Source organism: Panonychus citri, unplaced genomic scaffold (genome assembly GCF_014898815.1).
Source record: "Panonychus citri isolate SS breed McGregor unplaced genomic scaffold, ASM1489881v1 Contig00077, whole genome shotgun sequence".
Taxonomy (NCBI): domain Eukaryota; kingdom Metazoa; phylum Arthropoda; class Arachnida; order Trombidiformes; family Tetranychidae; genus Panonychus; species Panonychus citri.
In genome coordinates this window covers 2,204,514-2,224,653 of record NW_026515482.1, presented here as the reverse complement: position 1 = coordinate 2,224,653, position 20,140 = coordinate 2,204,514, and the positions used below count along the sequence as shown (strand labels likewise).

At 29.9% G+C, this 20,140-nt stretch overlaps 1 protein-coding gene across 2 annotated transcripts in view; it reads left to right on the top strand.

Annotated features, from left to right (window-relative positions):
* Window positions 1–20,139, top strand: part of LOC128386858 (prolactin-releasing peptide receptor-like) — a 54,499-nt gene extending 34,360 nt beyond the window's left edge. For both annotated transcript variants that reach the window (XM_053345959.1, XM_053345958.1), the window contains exon 2: window positions 17,862–20,139. In XM_053345959.1, coding sequence (XP_053201934.1) covers window positions 18,607–20,139 — 1,533 coding nt within the window. In that variant the 5' untranslated portion in view covers window positions 17,862–18,606. The remainder of the gene's footprint in view (window positions 1–17,861) is intronic.
* Window position 20,140: the final 1 nt, after the last annotated feature.

Here is a 20,140-nt window from a genome sequence, read left to right as displayed (position 1 = left end):
GTTGAAGTATTTGTGTGATAATGCCCAGAGTGTAAAAGCTAAAATGTTAAGCCAATCACAAGCGTTCAACGCCTACTGACCATTTTTTTTATGAACTGAACTAAGTGTGAAGTTGGGTCACTTCTCTTACGACTCTTGAGTTTAACTTAACCCTAGGTCATACATTGTACCCTTAACAATAAACCACCTTTCACATTTACAACCCCATTGAGTCCTCGTTGGGTTAGTTTTAACCTTCAACCTTTATTTTACTCGTTTAATATTACTTTGTACTTAACAATATTAACTTCTAATAATGAACTGCAAATAAGAGCGGACGAATATAACATAAGTTATTCCTATTACTATTCCCTATTTTTTAGATTGAATTTTCTCAAATATTATGATAATTGAGGTTATTAATGAGCGCGGAAGAGGAAATGTGCTGATTATGAACATGAAAAGTTGTAAAAGAGACAAATATATTCCCATTTTTAAGTTAATATTACAAAACCTGAATACTCTGTAAAGGTAACTAACCAGTAAAAGAAAAGGGTTAAATTTTTTCTCTCATATCTGTGGGGTGAAAATTATTCTATTTCATGTGTTCCATTAATTCCCCTGTGAAACTCTACATCTTTTAGATTCGTTAGAACTTTTTTCTCAAAACTTTTTCTTGAAAAGCTTAACTTTAAACTCACAAAGTCACATATTCATGTTTTACCTTTTTAACTTAAAATAATCAGTATAATCTGCTCACTCAGGTAGATAAATATTAAAACATATCATGTACAACAGATGATTAAACATTACTATCAGATGTTAAAGTTTACATGATAATGATTATCATCACAATCAGTAAATTGTTATGATCTTTAAAATAATAATAACTTTCCTAATCCAACATAAATTGGTTTCTCTGGATATAAACTCATGTAATAATCATCTTAATAATATTTAACTTTCTGTTCCTTAGCTTTTAATTTAAAATAATATTATCATCATGATATATAAATAAATACTATTATTATTACTATATTGGTATATTAACCACCATCAACACCACCCACTGAATTTCATAAAGTTGAGTCTAAATGGAAATAGGAAAATAAAAAATAATGATACAGTTTAAATTGTTGTTTAACAATTTAATTGCTGTGTTGAAGTAAATACATTAATAAATATTATGTATTGAAAAGTTAGGGCCCAGAAAAAAAAATGATAACCATTTTTATGTTTGACTAATGGATGTTAACAATCAAATTAAAAGTTAATTGTTGATTATTATCACAAATTATTATCAATGATTTAGGAGGAAACTCTTGTGAGTTAAATAAACTTTTCCATGATGAAAATACTGTTATTACCTGTTATTATTATCTGTTTATAGCTCACTTAGTTCTGAATCAGTTTCGTAATGATCATCATGAGCATGATGATGATGATGATTAGACTGGAGGTGATTCTGTCAGTTTATTAACTTTGTTTTCTTTTTTTTGCTGAATTTTGGATGAAAGTTCTGAACAAAAACTAATAACATATCGAGGAAGTACACAGTTACTGTAGTAAGAGGAGGATAAAGTTGATCAATGTCAACATAATTTACATGTGATCGTTATCGGGAACAGATTTCAATCATGTTGCTGATGATGTTGCTCTTGTAATGTTTATCTATCTGATTATCAATCGATAAAGATGAAGATTAAAGATGATGAAGAGATGGTGATTAGAGAGAGAGAGAGTGAAAAAAAGGCTGACAGAAAAAAAGTTTCTCGAATTGTAATATTTTGTTCTAATGCCTTAGACCTCGACTTATACTTTTTTTCTGTCTCTTCATGTTCATTGATTACTCGAGTTTCCTTCTGGCGTTATCAATGTGAACATTATTATTACCGTGATAACTTTAATTCTTACTGATTAATGATTAACATTCATTGATTATAATTAGAATTTTGTTTCAATGAGAAAAACAGTTAAGTATAATTAGTTATCATTAGGTAATCACAATCTTATTAAACAATCATCAGGAGTTGATTAACCTTCAAGCAAGACGAGAAAAAAAATGATTACAATCACAGTTAAATTAGAAACATTTTTGTTGAAACAATTAATCACAATTACGATTGTTAATTGTATAAAATGTATTATGTCAATTGTTAAGCTCTAATTGTCAACTCTAAATGGTTTCAAATTTCAATTGTTAAATTGTTGAGTGCTAATCTATGATAAGTTTTGATTAAATAATCTGAATACAGTAGTTTGATTAATCTTTTGACATTGATTATCAAATTATTATCTATCTTATTGTGACAATTCAAATTTTGACACTTACAACAATTTAGGTTGTCATTAACTGATTAAAGTAGTTTTCTAACAATTTTCAAATCATTGATTAAGTTTGTCAACAAATCTCATGCACTTGGAACTTTTCAGATTACAGTTAATCAGAAAGTATCATTGCGAAGGATTCGTATTGTATTAACGTAATTATCTTGTGATGATCAAATTAATTATCTCACTTTAATTGCACAGATTATTAGTGGATTGAGAAAGATTAATCATTCTAACGGTGAATTTTAAGAATTAGTTTTTTGGCTCATGGAATCTGATGAATTTTCAATGTGATACAATGAAGGAGAGAAGTAAATTTTTCATCATGTTCATGATTCAAGGTTGGAATCATTTTTACTCTGATTGATTGGATAGTATGTTCATGGGGGTGAGGAAATAAAAATGCGATCAAAAGCAACTCCATGTTAATTAAGTTATCAACTGATGAATGAATTTGATTGCTCATGGCATTAGTCACCTTTCCAAATAAAGTCAGCAGAAAAAATTATCATCCTTTTCATGAACTGAGTAAAAGATCAGGGTGTATGTTCAGGGTAAATATACCAAGAGATAATATCAAACCAAATGGCTCTGTAATGATTGATGAGCTTTGAAACTGGAAACTGTTGATATCAGAATTTTTTTTCTCTCTCACTGTATTAATAAAATCAGCTGGTATTTTCAGGATGTTTTCATGGGTTCGATTCAATTTTAAGCCTTGCATCAGATTAAATTGATTACCTGATTTTCTCATGAAATTATCAATCAGTGTTGAAACATCCATACTGAATTGAACTTATTTGATCCTTGTTCATAATTGAATTCAGGGTGAACTGGGATTTTCTGATTATTTGGTGAATCTAAAGTGACCATTGAAAAAAAATTCATTTATGAATTTAACTATTAACTCAATTGCTCAGGTGAAAACAAGTTGATCACCAGCATTTTGATTTGGTTTTTGTTGTTTTTTTCATGAGAACATGGTTAAGGTTCAAGGTTTCATCATAGCCTGAATCTGGAATTGAACTTGTGGGAGTTTGGGATAAGAATTCCGTCTAAACAATAACATGGGAAAAGGTCTCGAAATCGAAATCGAAATCGAAATCGAAATCAGGAGAGAAAAAAATTCTGATAAGTTGATAAACTTTTTTTGTTCTTTTTGCTATTCTTTTCGTCCAATCAACTGAAAAAAAGTTCACCTTTTGTTTGGGTCAATTTGTCAGATTACACTGGACAATGAAGTTTTTTTTTCAGTTGACTACTCATCAAGAATCATCCGTTAAGAGTATGGTAACAATTCAGTTCCAAATCCATGATGAAGATAAAGAAAAAGTATAAAGAGGAAAAACTTTTCTCACTTCAATCAGGATTCTCTTGGTTCAACTCGTAATAATCGAAATTGGTCCAGAATTTTTCAGATTTCTTCTAAATTCTCAACCATACACTAATTGCATTCTCAAATAATTTTAAGTTTCCACTTTTTCTCTTTTCAATTCTGTAAATCAAGTTATCTTGGTATTAAATTTTCTCGTCGTTCATTCAAAATTATCACATTATTCAAGATGGAAAATTGCATTTCTGATAACTTTCTGTCCATCGGATTGATGAGTCAATGATTAGTTTTTTTTGCCGATTCAAAATATAAAGATTATTCATGTATAAACATTAAGCCCAGAATTCCTCATGTAACTCTAATATTATATTCTATTTGCTGGGAATAAATTTTAATGTATTGTTATTCTTATAATAGGTAAATAGCCAATAACATTTCGAGTACATGTAACCTGGAAACTGATATCGAATTTATATTTTCGTCAATCAAGTTCAGATATTCAAGGTATTCTCTTTGGTTTTTTTCATCATCTTCAATTTATTTACTTCCATTTTTCTTTGATTCAATTTTCACCTCCAGGGAATTGAGAGTTTACAAATTGTTAAAGCTCGTTGTTTATACCTTTTCTTTAAAAGAAAATTATGAAATAAATATTCAAGAAAAGAACAGAAGAAAAGTAAGAAGAGAGGAGAAAATAAATCCTTTGGAATTATCCATAATAATTTTTCAGAGAAATTGAGATTTCCTGTGAGTCGTATTTATATTACCATGACTGAGTATTTTCTTTCTTCAGGTTACTAAGATAATTGTTTAGAATCTGATTTGTGAAGATAAACTTTACTTCCTCTAATTTGAGAAAAAGGTTATCATCCATATTCATGACAACTAATCATTGGATTCATGATACATACACCACAGAATAGGATTCACTTGATAATGAACCACTGTTGTTATGAACTTGGAATGAATAAAGTTCAACTGAGCAAATTTTTCCAGTCAAATTGTTGAATCATCGTTTGTAAAAAAATAGCATCAGGGTTAATCTTTGGTAAGCTTAATGTTTACCAAAATAATTAGTGGATTAAATTTAATCCTCTCAACTTATTCACCATCAAAGTAAACTGAACTCACCAAACTTTATACATATTATATAACAAAAAGTCCCAATAAACTTTGAAGAGATTAGAAAATTGGTCAGAACTTTTTTATTCTATTTTTTATTTCAAAGTTTCTTGGCATTTGTTGACATTTGGATTGCAAAAGTTTCTCTCTTATAGTTCATGAGACTGAATTATCATCATGGGTGAGAAAATTATTCATCATATTGACAATTGACTGAAACATTTCTTTCTCACCAATCATCATGTTAATACATGAAAAGGAAAACTTCATATTAAGATAATTGAATTCATCATTTTTTAGCTGTCATGAAAATGTCCTCCAAAAAATTCAATTTCGATAATTTCAAGAAATTTGATTCTTATTCTCATGTAATATTGAGTATTTTAAAAGAGATTTAACTTGGTAATTTTACTACAAACTCGAAACTTAATGTAACCATGTTAGTGAGAGAGAAACAAGTTATTAAGAAGATATGAAAGTTGAGAGAGAAAGAGAGAGAGAGAGAGAGTAATAAAGTTACTTACTAACTCATTTCTTTTCTTCCATGTTCATCATCATCGAATTTATTATTCATTAATTTGCTATAAAAATTTCAACTTGTGTCACAAAAGGATTTCCATGGGAATAATTTTACTCTTCAGAACTTTTCTTTTCTTTTTCGAGCTGGAAAAAAACTTATAACTCTGAATAGAAAGGAGAAAATGATAATCTCAAGATGAAAACAAAGAGAATTAAATTTCAAGAATATTCAGTTGGTCTATTTTTACCTGATAAGTTTTCTGAACTTTCCTGACAGCATCGAACTTGTTTGCATAGAAAAAAGGAAAGTTTTTTTTTCTCTCTCTCTCTCTCTTCTGTTGGCAGATCAATCTAATTCTGACCTCATTCATTTACTTTGATTTTGATGTGAATGGTAATTGATTCAATTCCTTGATTGTTGTTCCAATTGTAATAGAGGCTCAGGTCTCTCATGAATACCAAGACAGATCATGAAATAAAATCCTTTTGTGTGATAACTTGATGATCATGAACTGAGAACCTTGAATCTATTTAATATCAGCTATTTGTCTCATCGTAAGGATTAAAGGTGAAACTTTGGTAACATTTTACCAAAAGTTTATCCCTTCATGATGATGAACAATCAAGATTGAGATGTAATCATAAGCCCTCAGTAGTAACAATTAACTTGGATTAAGGTTTTTTTTCCCATCTCCAAGATAATTACTTTACTCAACTGAATTAAATGAATAATATTCCAACTCGGAAGGAAAACAATTAACTCAATAATCTCATTGCTTGTAGAATGTGATAAAAACTAAATCATTCCAATTATTTTTCACAAAAATCGTAACTAAATACACCAAACGAGTCAATTAATGGATTATGATTAAGAGCAGTTAATTTCTACCTTGATTAACACTGAAATTGACACTTTGAGAAGACAATTTCTGGATAATTATGTAAGAAAAAATCTCAACATCTCTTCAATGGTGATCATCAAATCTAATTTAGCTGTTAATCGATCAATACAATTACAATTAACTTGAATTCAATGGAAGCAAAATTAAGTATCGACCATAATTGATGGTGTAAAGCTCGAGTGCTAAAGGTTAACTAAAATTCAGCTAAATGTATTTACCTCTCTCTCTCTCTCCCTGTTGATTATTTGATGATGATCTTGATGATGGTCAATTAAAATAGATCCTCTAATGACCCTTTAGTCCAAGAGTTATATCCACTGAGGGATTGACCTTACAACAAAGTTGTAAACAGATCGAAATGACGATGAAGATAATGATGATTATCAACCAATATAATAAATCCTTAAACTTAGGGACACTTGAAGATAATGCTCTCTTTCATCCTCATCCTAATCATCATTATCATCATCAACTCCCTACCAACACCTAGTCACTCATTTACTGACCAGAAATTATTGGTCAGTAACTTATAACCTTTTTCACTTTTTTTTTGCTCTTATCGTTATTATCAATGAGAATCATTTTCATTCCCTTTTTACTTGATAATAATAATCATCATAATGATAATGGTCATTATCATGATTATTATTACACTGACCATTCACTTAGATTATAATCAAGATGATAAAATATTAACTATTAATATTTATTTTTGTATCAACGTTGATCATATAAGTAGAGTAATAATCATCATCAATATCAGTTACGATATTAGTAGAAACAAATTTCACTTTAATTAATTATCACAATTAACTGATTACTACTTTTTTGAATGATTATTATTACAAATGTGTCAGTTTCCCTATTAGTATACTGAACATAAAACGCCTTAGGGTGTAAATGCTGTCAGGATTTAAAGTGATAATCATGATAAACTCATGTTCATTTCAAACTAATATAATTCAGGTTATTGGAATTGTTCAAAGGTATTTATTTCATGATAGGCTGTGATTGTTATCTCAAGTTTGTCATGAAGTTTCACTTGGTATCAACATTCAACTTTTCATGGGAAATTTTCATGGGATATTATCAAGGTGATGAACACAATACATATATAAGAGGCTGATGTTCCCATGATAATGGAAGATGATGATAAGATGGAAATGAAAGGTATGGGAAGAAAATTTTTCTTTCGCTTCTTCTTTTTTCCATTTACACCGATAATTTTGTTCATCATCATGATAATGATCTTCATGAGTTGATGATGATAATGATGATGATATTATTTTCTTCTGATAGCATTTCTCTTTCTCTCTAACTTTTTTCCTCCACCTACAACCCAATACTCCTTTTCAGCTAAGAATCAAATATCAGATAACGATTGTTCATCACCATCATCATCATCATCATCATTATCATCATGCTTTCATGGTTGTATTACTTGATTTTCCATAATATTTCATGATGATATTTTTATTATATTGAATAATATATATTCTGATAATATTACTATTTAGATGTTGATTTATTATGATAAACGATTTCTTTGGCTTTCTATTATTACTTATTATTTGATATTGTATTAGCAAGAAAGAGAGTAAAAATCTTGAGGGTAAAAATATTATTCCATGAAGGAGGATTTCAGGAATTGGGTGGGAAATTTCATCATGATCCAAGGTTAAAGGTGGAAAATGATAATATTAGGTACAAGGGAAGGTTATTGAAGAGGATGTGTAAGCTGAACACATTGTGTAAAAGGATAAAGTCAATGTCAATGAGAATGAGGATAAGGATGAAGATAAAGTTACTGATGGGATGAGAGTGATGAAAAAAAAAGTTGATTGATAGCCTGAAACCTGAATTGATAAGATTTCATGAGAAGTGGTAAAGGTAAAATCTTGAGTAGGAAAAGAGTAAGAAAAGATTAAGGTTGTTGTAATACAATCTGTATACCAAGATGATAATGTTCATCATCAGATTGATTATTAAAATTGTTATCATGTTATTGATTATTATCATCATCATGTCACCGAGGATATTAATTCAATGCTCTCAACTTGAACAATTTTGCTTGTAAAGTTAATAAAGACTCTGAACCATGAGAATGGTGATGATTAACATTATCACCTTAGGGCTTAGCAAAAAACTAAACACATAATGAACAAAACAGATAATCACTTTCACCAAAAATTCATGAGATTTTGTGATTAACTTAATTGAAAGCAATTAATTAATTTATAAATAAATAAGTTTCATGTTCCAGTAAAACTTTTCACCACATCAGTTAACCTTAATGAAATTATCCATTGACTTACTATTGAGAGCTAAAAGTGATAATTGATATTCATGAATATTATATTGTTCATCTTAAATTCAGAGAATCCTAATCAGCCTCATATCTCATGAGAAATTGGATAATCTATTCATGAATAGGAATTGAATCGATGGGATAAAAAAAAGGATAAACAAACACCAAATAATAGCCTGAAGCCTTAACTGTTTTATCCAATGTTGAGAATCATTAACTGACTTTATTATCATTTCTACTTTCATGTTGTATATTTTACCAAACCAAAGGAAAAACAAACAATCAATTATATGAATCATCAATTCTGACTGATTATTATTATAATTGTTAGCAATTAACTAATTTCCTTTTCATCAGATCAACTTATGAACCAAAAAATTGATAGGGAAATTATCACTTTACCAATGGATATTTATTCACGTTCACTAATCATTTGATGATTATTATTATGATTATATTAATGGGAGATAATGATAATACCAGAATATAATATTAATATTCAGGCTACTTTGGCATTGGAAAGACATGATAACTTAATTTCATATTTTCATGATAAGTTAACGTTGTAAATGAATCACATTGGCAGTTTTATCTTCAATGATAAACAAACAAAGGTAAATGCATAAATCACTGGAAAATAATAGCAATCAAAGTAATAGCAAATGAATTCCAGGGAATTGTTTCCAGGGGAACTGAATTATCTTCCACCTTGAGTTGACACTTTTACTCCCACTTTACCAATTCCAATTCATAGGAAACACTCAATATCCCTACATTACAAAGAGCAATACAAGATGAATAGATAAACTTTTCTCATCTTTGTTTTCATAGTTGAAATCCATTGAATTTATTTGGTGATTTTATTGTTGTTATTTCTGGTTAATTAATGACAACTATATATTACATTCATATAAGACAAACAATGATAATTCTGGCGATAATTCATCATGATAATGTCCTTTTATCCTTTGAGTTTATCGAGAGTTGGACATATCGCATACAATCAAACTCGATTACAATGTTATCAACTTTCAATCTAATTCGAGGAAGGAAAATGCTCAAATTATATCAAGATGAAAGTTGTGGATATCAAAGACTCTTATGCAAATTATGTGTAAGAACTTCAATGTATCATGGATATTATATTTCATGGTGAATATACAAACAGATGAAGATGACAACATAGAAATTTTCACTGTCTCTTTCACTCTCTTCTATCATCATTAACAACGTCATCTTCATGATTATCACCATCGTCAGAATATCAGTTTATCATGAATTCACCATAAAGATTAACATCTACACTCTTTCACTTGACACAAAGTGTTTCTTAATAGCCCGACAAGAGCCAATTCATTGTCACATTTACATCATTCTCTAATTTTCATCTTGTCTTCTTTATCATCTTCATCCTGATACTCTGAAGTTTTGGGTCAAAATTCATTGTTCATTTATCTTAATTTCTTTCTGATGTCAACCATTAATTTGATTCGTTAGGTTTTCCTTTTCTGTCTCTGAACTTCCCTAAGTAAACAACATCTTTTTCCCCTCGATTGTTAAATCATCTTAACAACGATAATCATGATAATTTAATTCCCCTGTTTCCTGACTTACAATACAAAATGAAGATTATCAAACCATAGATGATCATCTTAACGGTTTCATCTCAATCGGTAACTAATCAATGATGGTAATCAAAATAATCAATCACTGATTAGATACTTATCATAATCAATGGTTGGAGTGTTTAATTGTCCATTGGTTATTAATCAGTTGCTATTTAAGGTTTTCTGGTTAGATTATTGTAGTTTCTGTTGTTTCTGTTAAATTGTTTGGATGAAAATATTTACACTCATTTAAAATCAAAGCTATTAACTTGATTATTGGGAAAATAATGATGGTTAAGGTTTTTAAATTAACTTAATGTTATTATTGTTTTGTTAACTTAGTTGATTAACTTGATTGTTGGATTTTATTTTCAGTTCAATTGTCAACCTCTGATAGGTTAAACTAATCACGTTTCAATGTTAATCATTTTTATTATTTTCATTGATTGTTGTCTTTATATTAAAGACTATTAAACTTGTTGTTCAATTGTAATCTAATCAAGTTAATTGTATTGACCGGAAACTTAATTTACTAACTTTTATTATTTATGGTTAGTTTGAGACAATTAAGATTTGAAGAAAGAGATAACAAAAATTTCATGATAATCAGGATGATTGAAATTTCATCTGAATGAATCTGATTTATTTTGAAAGAAAATTTTATTCTTAAATTGATTGGATGGAGCTTTTTGATTTCTCTCTCTCTCTCTCTCTCTCTCTCTCTCTCTCTCTCTCTCTCTCTCTCTCTCTCTCTCAACTCACAGAATTGAACTGAAACTTTATGGATAGAGAAAAGGTGATATAATCATGAAAGGAAATTCTAGAATTTGGCTCACCATGAAATCTGGTTTTCTATTGAGATAAACACTATCCATTTTCAAGCATTAAAACTGGAGTAAATAAATTACCCTGAGGATAAATAGAATAGGCAAAAAAGGTTTAATAATATTGAACCATGAAAAGGCTGAATCAATTTTGCAGAATTGACGAAATTAGTTTCATCAATTTCATGAGACTGAGAATCCATGAAAAAGATTGTATTTCAGTAAACAAAATTTTATTGGCTTCAGCTTATTTCAGAATAATTAACACTCATCATGATGTTTATCATTTAGAATAAATTACTTCTCATTGGAACATATTTTCATCATCTGGATAAAGGGAGAAAAGGAGATAAATGAAATTTCATGGTAAAGATTAGGATAAGATTAGAAACTTTCTCTGACTGAATCAACAACGAAAATGAATTTTCTAGGAACCAGATGAATAATAATCGTTAGATGTGAAATAATCCAGAAGATGGAAAATGAATTCTAAGAGTGAAAGTTATACATCGTGGAAAGTGAAAGCAAAAGTGGTTCCATGTTTACACCACGTTTTATGATGAAAATTCTGATGAACAGTTGAATTCAATCAAACGAGATATAAACTATTAATAAAAAAGTTTCTTCCAAGTTTTGTCAACATGTTCAGATATCAATTAATGGACATTCAGATAAAACATCCATGTTGGAAAAGAGTTCAATCTAGTAAAAGATGCATGATAACGATAGAGAATCAAGAGTCGCCTGCAACCTATTAAACTTTCAATTAGTCACAAAATTAGTTATTACCATGGGAATGAAGTTGATGCAGTCAAATTCTGACAATTTGATGAACAACAAATCTAATTTCTGTTTCAATCATTGAAGTTGATTGTTATCTTCAATTGTTAATCAAAATGAATGAAAAGTCAAATGATAATAAAGCAAACACATTAATCAACTGCAATTTAATCTACATTAATCTTGACACTTTATTTTGATTACCCTGAATGTAAATTGCTGATTAATTTTCATGTTAATTATCAAATAAAACATTCAGTCCCGTATTCACCAACCGAGATTGAGCTTAGCTCTGAGATCGAAGCAGTTGACTTCAAATTAACTGTTTCAACAATGAAAATTAAAATTTGAATCGAAAACCAATTCCTCAAAGCTTTCAAGCTCACAAGACTTGTTTCTTAGCACATTGTAAAAGCGTGACCTTGAAATACCTTTCTCTTTGACTTGCTGTCATGTTTTAGTTGTGTCATCAGCTGATGAGTTGAGATATGAAACTAATACATGTTTAGCGAGTAAATCGCGTTCTGATTTATTATTTATTCATTGTATTGTTTATCCAATACAACGAAAGATAAACGTCAACCTTTAGATGATTATAATCAACTTAAAAGTTTAGTAAACACAATCAAATGTGTATGTTGTTTAGGTTACTTATTAAAAGATCTTAATTTTTTTCAATCTTCATCATTCATCAGTCTCTTGGTCATCATCAATTAGTCTCTCATCTCTATCTTATCATAATCAATCATCATGTACTTGGAAAAATGTTTAACCAGAGTGTAAGCTTGTATTATTAAATAATACTTCTTAATATAATATCTACCATAAGCCAGGAAAAAGAAAAGTAAATATTAAAGAAAACCTAAAATGGAGATTGAGAGAGTCATAAACATCATCATCCGTATTATAATCATGTTTTTTTAACTGAATTGATGTTATTTCCCAATGACTTAGAAACAAAATTGAATAAATTTCGTTGTGTTTACCATTGATGATCACACTTAAAGTCAAAGTCTAACAATGTCGGAAGCATCATCTTCATGTTGAACATTTTTTTATTTACCTGTTTGTCTCACCTTTGTTTTCATTATTATTTAAATATTCAACATTGTTTTTTATTCATCTTGTTTCTAATAGTTATTATCTTACACCCTCTATCATACTCATCATAATCAGTATATCACCTTAATCTGTTTTCTGTCATCGTCATGATGCTGTTTTTGATAGTTTTCTTGATTTCGACTTAGTAGGAAAAGTTCCGATTATATATAAGAAGAGGAAAAAAGTTCTGAACTTGAGGAAGGAAAGAAAAGTTAAATCTTTTCCCATATAAAAGCAAATAAACTTGTGAGGAAAAAAAAGAGATGAAGGAAAGTGGGAGGAATATGAAGAAGAAGATGAATGAAAGTGATGAAGATAAAGGATGAAAATGATGAGGTTAAAACTATAAAAAAGTGTTGTTGTAGTGATGTTGTCGGTATAAAATCATAATGATAAAAAATTTACAAGGAAATGTTGATTCAAGTGATAAGAAGAAAAAATAAATTGGGTAAATGAAAGTTCAGGAAGTTCGGTAGAAGAAAAAAATTTCAAGATGAATTTTTAAAGTGTTTCCGTTGGATAAAATTGTCCAGCAAGTCCATTTCCAATCACTTTCCATCATCGATAGTTTTAGGATAATATGATTATCCTAAAGGTCAAAATGAAATTTTATCAGCACTTTTACAAACTAATGTATTTTTATAATTTCCAATATCTTTCCAACTCTATTTGATCAGAATAAAGATTGAAACAAATGCGAAAGGATGAGGATGCTAAGAGGATAAGGAAATATTATTCAATTCTTACCTTTACATTTTCCATCATTCTAATCCACCGCATCTTTTTATCATCATTTTCATCCATTTCTTTTCCAATCTCACTGAATATCTTGTTTTACGCTTTTTTTCAGTTACACTTTGACTTAGATTCGATTCTGAAAGTTCAGGCTCATCAATTCTTACCCTTTTATGGGATAGAAGTAAACAAGAGAAATCACCATGAAAATTTCATTTCCATCTCTTGTTTATCATTCGTTGTTTATAATTCCCTTTTTTTGGAGGAGAAAAAAGGAGAAATAAGCAAAAAAAAGTTCTAAATAAGAAATTGCTCTTTTCTTTATTCATCTATCTTCACATTTCTTTTGTCTAATGTCAACTCATCAGCATCAGAATTATAATCATCAGTTTTCAAGCTCGTTATCACATTATTACATTTCACTTACATGAGAATCAGTGAAAAGATTAATGGTAAACAATCAATAATTCAAGTTAATCTTAAAGTTAAGGGAAAATTATATTAAAACTCACAGCCCATGTTTTCATCTTCCACCTCACCGGCATCCTCATCACCTTAACCTCTAATCCTTTGAGTTTCCCTTTTACTTTTTTATCTTTCTCATCTTCATTCTCGTCATTTTCATCATCATCATCAACATCTTAGAGATGATATTAATAAATAACATCCATTGAATGAGATATTAATATATTCCCTCTCTGTCAGAATCTTGAGCATTAAATGATTATATTGTATTAGCAATGATGACGATGACGATGATGATGATGATGATGATGATAAGTGATGACAGTTTCAGCTTGAGAATATTTTTCAATCTGATTGTCTTTTTTTCCTCTTTCTTTTTCTCTGAGTGTCAAATTGAAATAATAATGAAAAAAGGTTGAAAAACAATGAAATAATTTTAAAGTTAATTTAATCTGATCAACGAGTTGATTGATATTATTAGCTTTCTGAACTTTTTTTTGATTCTTTATATAAATGAAAACTCATTTCTATTCATGAATCACCATGTGTCATGTTGAAATTACTTTTAATCTGAAACATTGGTTAGCTAAAAATTGAAAGTAATCAAATGACAATTCAGTAGCTTTCATAATAATAACCAATTCAATCAATCTTATCACCATTATTGAATTTAAGTGTAATAAGAATTAGTAAATCTAATGAATATTATTTGACTTTAAATTGTATCCAAAATAATTGAGATTGGATGGAAATAAAAGTTCTGAGATTCAATTCATGAAAAGTTTGAAGTTTCCCGATATAGTATTAATACAACTAATATGAAAATCGACCTTCGCCTTTTAATAATATCAAAATTACAGAATGATACCTGAGCACTTGCATGGGAATTCAAATATAATCGATAAACAGTTACAATCTACATGGAGAATGGTCAATGTTCAAACTCACTTATTTCTAACCGATAGCATGAGTTTCATGAGGTTTTCCGTGAGTTCATTGAAACTTGAATATTTTACGTAGTATCAATAACTATTCATTTATTAATTCATTTATAAGTGATAAGATGTGAAATTATATTGAACATTTTTATGATTAAACTTATCGATAAACAGTAATAAGAGATTCAGATTCATCAGCAATTCTGCTGAGTTATCGAAGTACCAATTATTACCATCAACTATTATTAGCTGATATTAAAAGTTTTATAAGTTTAGGATATTGGCCTTTCTTGAGTTATATATGAGGGAAAAGTTCATTTTATGGCTACAGAACTTATTGATTTAAAATTCTGGTTTCAGGGAGAAACACTGAAAGATTTTATTAGCCAGAGGAAAATAGATATTAACATCATTATTAATATTTTTCGATAAACAAAATCACTTCATGGTAAAAGTTCATGTTAGCTTTTGAATATTTCATTCATTTTCTCCTTTTTTCTGTTATTCAGATCAAAAAGAAACTTATTCTTGGGAACTATTTTCTATTCTCAATATTACCTTGAGATATGATTTCACTTTTTTCTTGCGGAAAAGGGAATTTTATTTTTTACCTCATTCGATCCCATGAATTTATCCATTTTCATGAATAGTTTCAATTTACTGAAAAAAGAACTAAAATTTAAATGAATATTTGCTATTGTTCATTTTCTTTTTCATCTTTCATGATAAAATCTTGGAAAACTTTCTCTTCTTTTCTCTTTTGAAACTAAACTCCATTGATGCGACAAAAAGTGACCACTGGTCAATGATATATTCTGGTTTTGTTACATTTGTAAGTTTATTCAGATTTTTTCCCAATAATTTTCCCTGAAAATGGAAACCCTTTCAAATTGATTTATTGTTGTTACCGAGAAGAAAAATAAAATTCTGGTTAACATGAGATCATTTTTCATGATAAATGTTGTAACAAGCTGTGACTTTATGTGAGTTTCCTGTGAGATTGAATATTTAAATCATGATAATGATAATTTATCTCAAGATGCTATTTGATTTTCACCATGATACTTGACTCATGTGGGAGTGAAAGACTGGAAAATGTAACAATTTTTATTCATTCATATGCCATTCACATAGAAATGTATAAAAATACATGAAAACTCATGAACTTTAGGTGATCAGAATGTGTATTCATGTAAATATCAGCTCAATTTATTGTATTGAAGTTTTCCAACCAGATGAAAAGGTTCATCTGATTATTTATCATGACTCTGAATCTTTTGAAAACTTTTTGTATCACAATGAATTTCAAAAGCTAAACTGTTAACCAATTGTGTTTCAATATAATACATTCAGTTCATCATCAATTTCCTTAACCCTTCCCTGAATCTAATGATAATCAATTAACGTCAATTAACTTTCTCCTTCTTGATGATTAAGTTCAAGGGGATGGTAATTATGGAAATATGATTCGATGAGATCATGGTAACTTGGTTGTTGAACATCTACTCGCAAATATTGAATAATAACAATTCGTGAATTGATTGGAAAATGAGACGAGAAGAGAAAAGTTCTGATGCGGAAATCGAATACAATTTTTTTTCTGTCCAATTCATTTCTCCATGATATCTAATATCATCCAATTCTGCTCCTCCATGAGGTTCATCCCTTTGTTTCCTCCCACTTAGTCCACCCAAAGGTGACCTTTATCACGAAGAAATATATATACAATTACACTATTAAATATACATTTTCATTTTCTTCTTCAAAATCGATAAGTTCAGAACAATTTTTTCTCTCTCTCTTCCAAAAAGTTCAGTCTGTTATCTTTCAGTTTGATGAAACAAATTTCGAGCTTGATGTTACCCTGATAATCAGCATCATCAACATAATTATTATTCTGTTTAAAAGAAGACAAAAATATAATATGTTATAATAATATTTATATTGTTCACTCTGTTCAGGAACTATCTCTGTTATTATCGTATGATAATTGGCCTGAATTATCATGGATGATAGAAATTGATAAATAAATGTAAACTAATAACTTGTAACTTTATTCTTTTGATTGTATAATAATATTAATTGCAGTCTAATTTATATTTGATTAACATGTTTTACTGTCGCAATAAATTACGAACGAAAATATCGAATATGTATTTAGCATGATAATGTCAGAAGTTAAGAATAGGAGTAGAATTGTAAACAGAGAAAAAAAAAGTTCTAATGCTAATGAGGAGGAAAGAAAGAATAATAAACTTTATCATCCTATTATATTCATTGTAAAAGAGAGAGAGAGAGAGAATAAAATTTCTTATTTGGAATTCTGAAAGTTCTGAAAGTTCCTGAAAAGAGATTTAAATTGATGGATTTTGTATCTTCATGTTATACTTTGTTTCTTTTTGTTTTTCTTTTCTTGTTTTCGTTTCCATGGTGTGACTTGTTTTTCATTGGACTTTTAATCAGATTTGGCTGTCTCTTATTGGGCTATTGCGAGGGGTATTTGTGTAGTATTTCCGGTCACACATGTAAAGAGAACAAGAGAATTGGCTGATTGATTTTGGGAGGCGAAATATTAACAATAAGAAAATGAAAGGGAATGAAAAAAGTTCTGAAAGAAGAAAAAAATGATTCAAAGAATGCAAACATTTCTGTTGATAATTATTATCTCTATTGATATGAAGAGGAAGATTTCTGAATGGAACCGGAAATAGAGGAAATTCTGTAAAACAGTCTCCATGATCTTTGCCTCGGAATCATTAAAAAGCAATTTTCCTCTTCCATTTCTGTCTCATTTCCGTTTTCTCTTCATTGGATTTGCTTTTTATCATCATTTTATTAATTCTTAACTCTCTCTCTCTCTCTCTCTCTCTCTCTCTCTCTCTCATTCTCCATGCTCTTCCCTGTGATTCATTATTAGGAACCATTGATATAAATACAACACCGAACGAGATAAAACAGGAAATAGGTAACAGAGGATAAGCGATGATAATAAGAATTGAGATGATGACGATATAAGAAAATGATGACATTATCTTGAGCATCATCATGATGAACATGAAGCAGAAAAAAATACTGAGCAACAATTTAGAAATGGAAAAGAGGAAAAAAATCCAACAAGGAAACGAAATGATCGGAATCCTTGTAAATGATCAGTAATCATGTTTGGTGAAAATCTCATGGTAACAGAATCATCATCATCATCTTCATCGTAATTACAGTTTACTAAGTGTTCTTGATAATCTCTGATTGAAGAAAAAAGCACCAAGAAAAAAAAGATAAACATTCGTCTTCCTGATAAATTATATTCTTCTCTCATCTTCCCATCTCATCATCATTTTCTTTACATAATCAACAATATAAAAAGAGAGAACGATTAATTTCCGGTTCCATGTTCATCTCATATTAAAATCAACAAGAGCTCATCAAGAAACAGTGATAATATTTATTACTTTTGCTGTGTCATGATAATCAAAGTGAAATCACCATCATCATAATCATAATCATTGTTAATCGTTAATCTAGTTAAGAGTTGATATAAATTAGCAAAAAAAAACGAAACTCCGACAACATGATTTCCAGAATTTACTCTGAATCTTTATCGTTCTCATCATAACTGTAAATCATCGTAACCATTGAACTTTTTGCTGAGCATCTTTTACATTATGAGCTCATCTTCATCATCAACATTAAGCCAAATGAGTGCAGTTTCATCTGCATCAATTTCATCACCCACCTCATCAGGATCAACAACCGGATCAACTTCATCATCATCCATCAGTGAAAATGATGAGATACAAACGATCATCGGGATGATAAAAAATTCATCCTTCATCGATATTGGTCTTTTGAACAACCTTTCGACAAATGCTTTATACACTTTACGGAATTACACTTTGGCCAATAACATAAGTCTCCATTTTGACCTTGATAAGCCCATGAAACGGACGGTGGGCGATGATTATCTTGAACACCGACCCGCTCTTCAAGTTTTCTTTTACTGTCTTTATGCTCTCATCTTTCTGATCGGTATTTGTGGTAACACTTTGGTCTGTTACGTTGTCTTCCGTAATAAGCAAATGCACACAGTGACCAATCTGTTTATCACCAATCTCGCTCTTTCGGACATTCTACTTTGCATATTTTCCGTTCCCATTACACCTTTATATCTAATATTTTACAAAGAGTGGGTCTTTGGTAAGGCTTTGTGTCACCTTGTCCCATATGCTCAAGGAGTCTCCGTGTACATCTCAGCGTTTACCTTAATGTCCATTGCCATAGATCGTTTTTTTGTCATCATTTATCCATTTAAACCTCGAATGAGGATAAACGTTTGCCTAACAATAATCACTTTTGTCTGGATATCGGCGGCATTATTGACTCTTCCGTACGGGCTTTTTGTCAAAATGGTTGGTGATGAGAGAGGCGATCACTATTTGTGCGACGAGTTTTGGCCTGTAGAAGAATCGAGGAAAGCCTTTGGCTTTTCAACGAGTGTACTACAGTTTGTTATTCCTTTTACCATAATAACTTTCTGTTACATTCGAGTTTGTGGTAAATTAAGAGATCGAGCAAGATCAAAACCCGGAGAAAAGTCGGTTAAAAAAGATGAAATTGAAAGGGAAAGGACAAAACGTACTAATCGTATGTTAATCTCAATGGTGGCCATTTTTGGCATCTCCTGGTTACCCTTGAATATCCATAATCTTGTTACCGATTTTTACATTCCCGCCGGTGAATGGGAATACTTTAAGCCTTTCTTTTTCTTGGTCCACGCGGTGGCCATGTCGTCCACTTGTTACAATCCCTTTTTGTATGCTTGGTTGAATGAAAATTTTCGAAAAGAGTTTAAGCAAGTTCTACCCTGTTACACGAATTCGGGTCCACCATTTCCATTTCGTCGAGCGACTTCAGTCGGAGGTGGAGGTATAATGACCGAAGGTCAAGGTAATGGAACTAAAAACACTGAAGGAAACGGAGGAAGTGGACGAAGTGTAGGAGGAGGTGGAGGTGGTGTTAGTGGGAGAAATGATGGAAATGGATCGTTCAAGTTGGAAAAAGCTTGTAATGGTCATGAGCTTATCCATCGAACCTGTGATTCTAAAAGTCCGGCCTCAATTATCCCCATCATGGTGATAATGATCATGAAAATCACCATGAGGATTATGATGATGATGGATTTGATGATAGACCATTAAC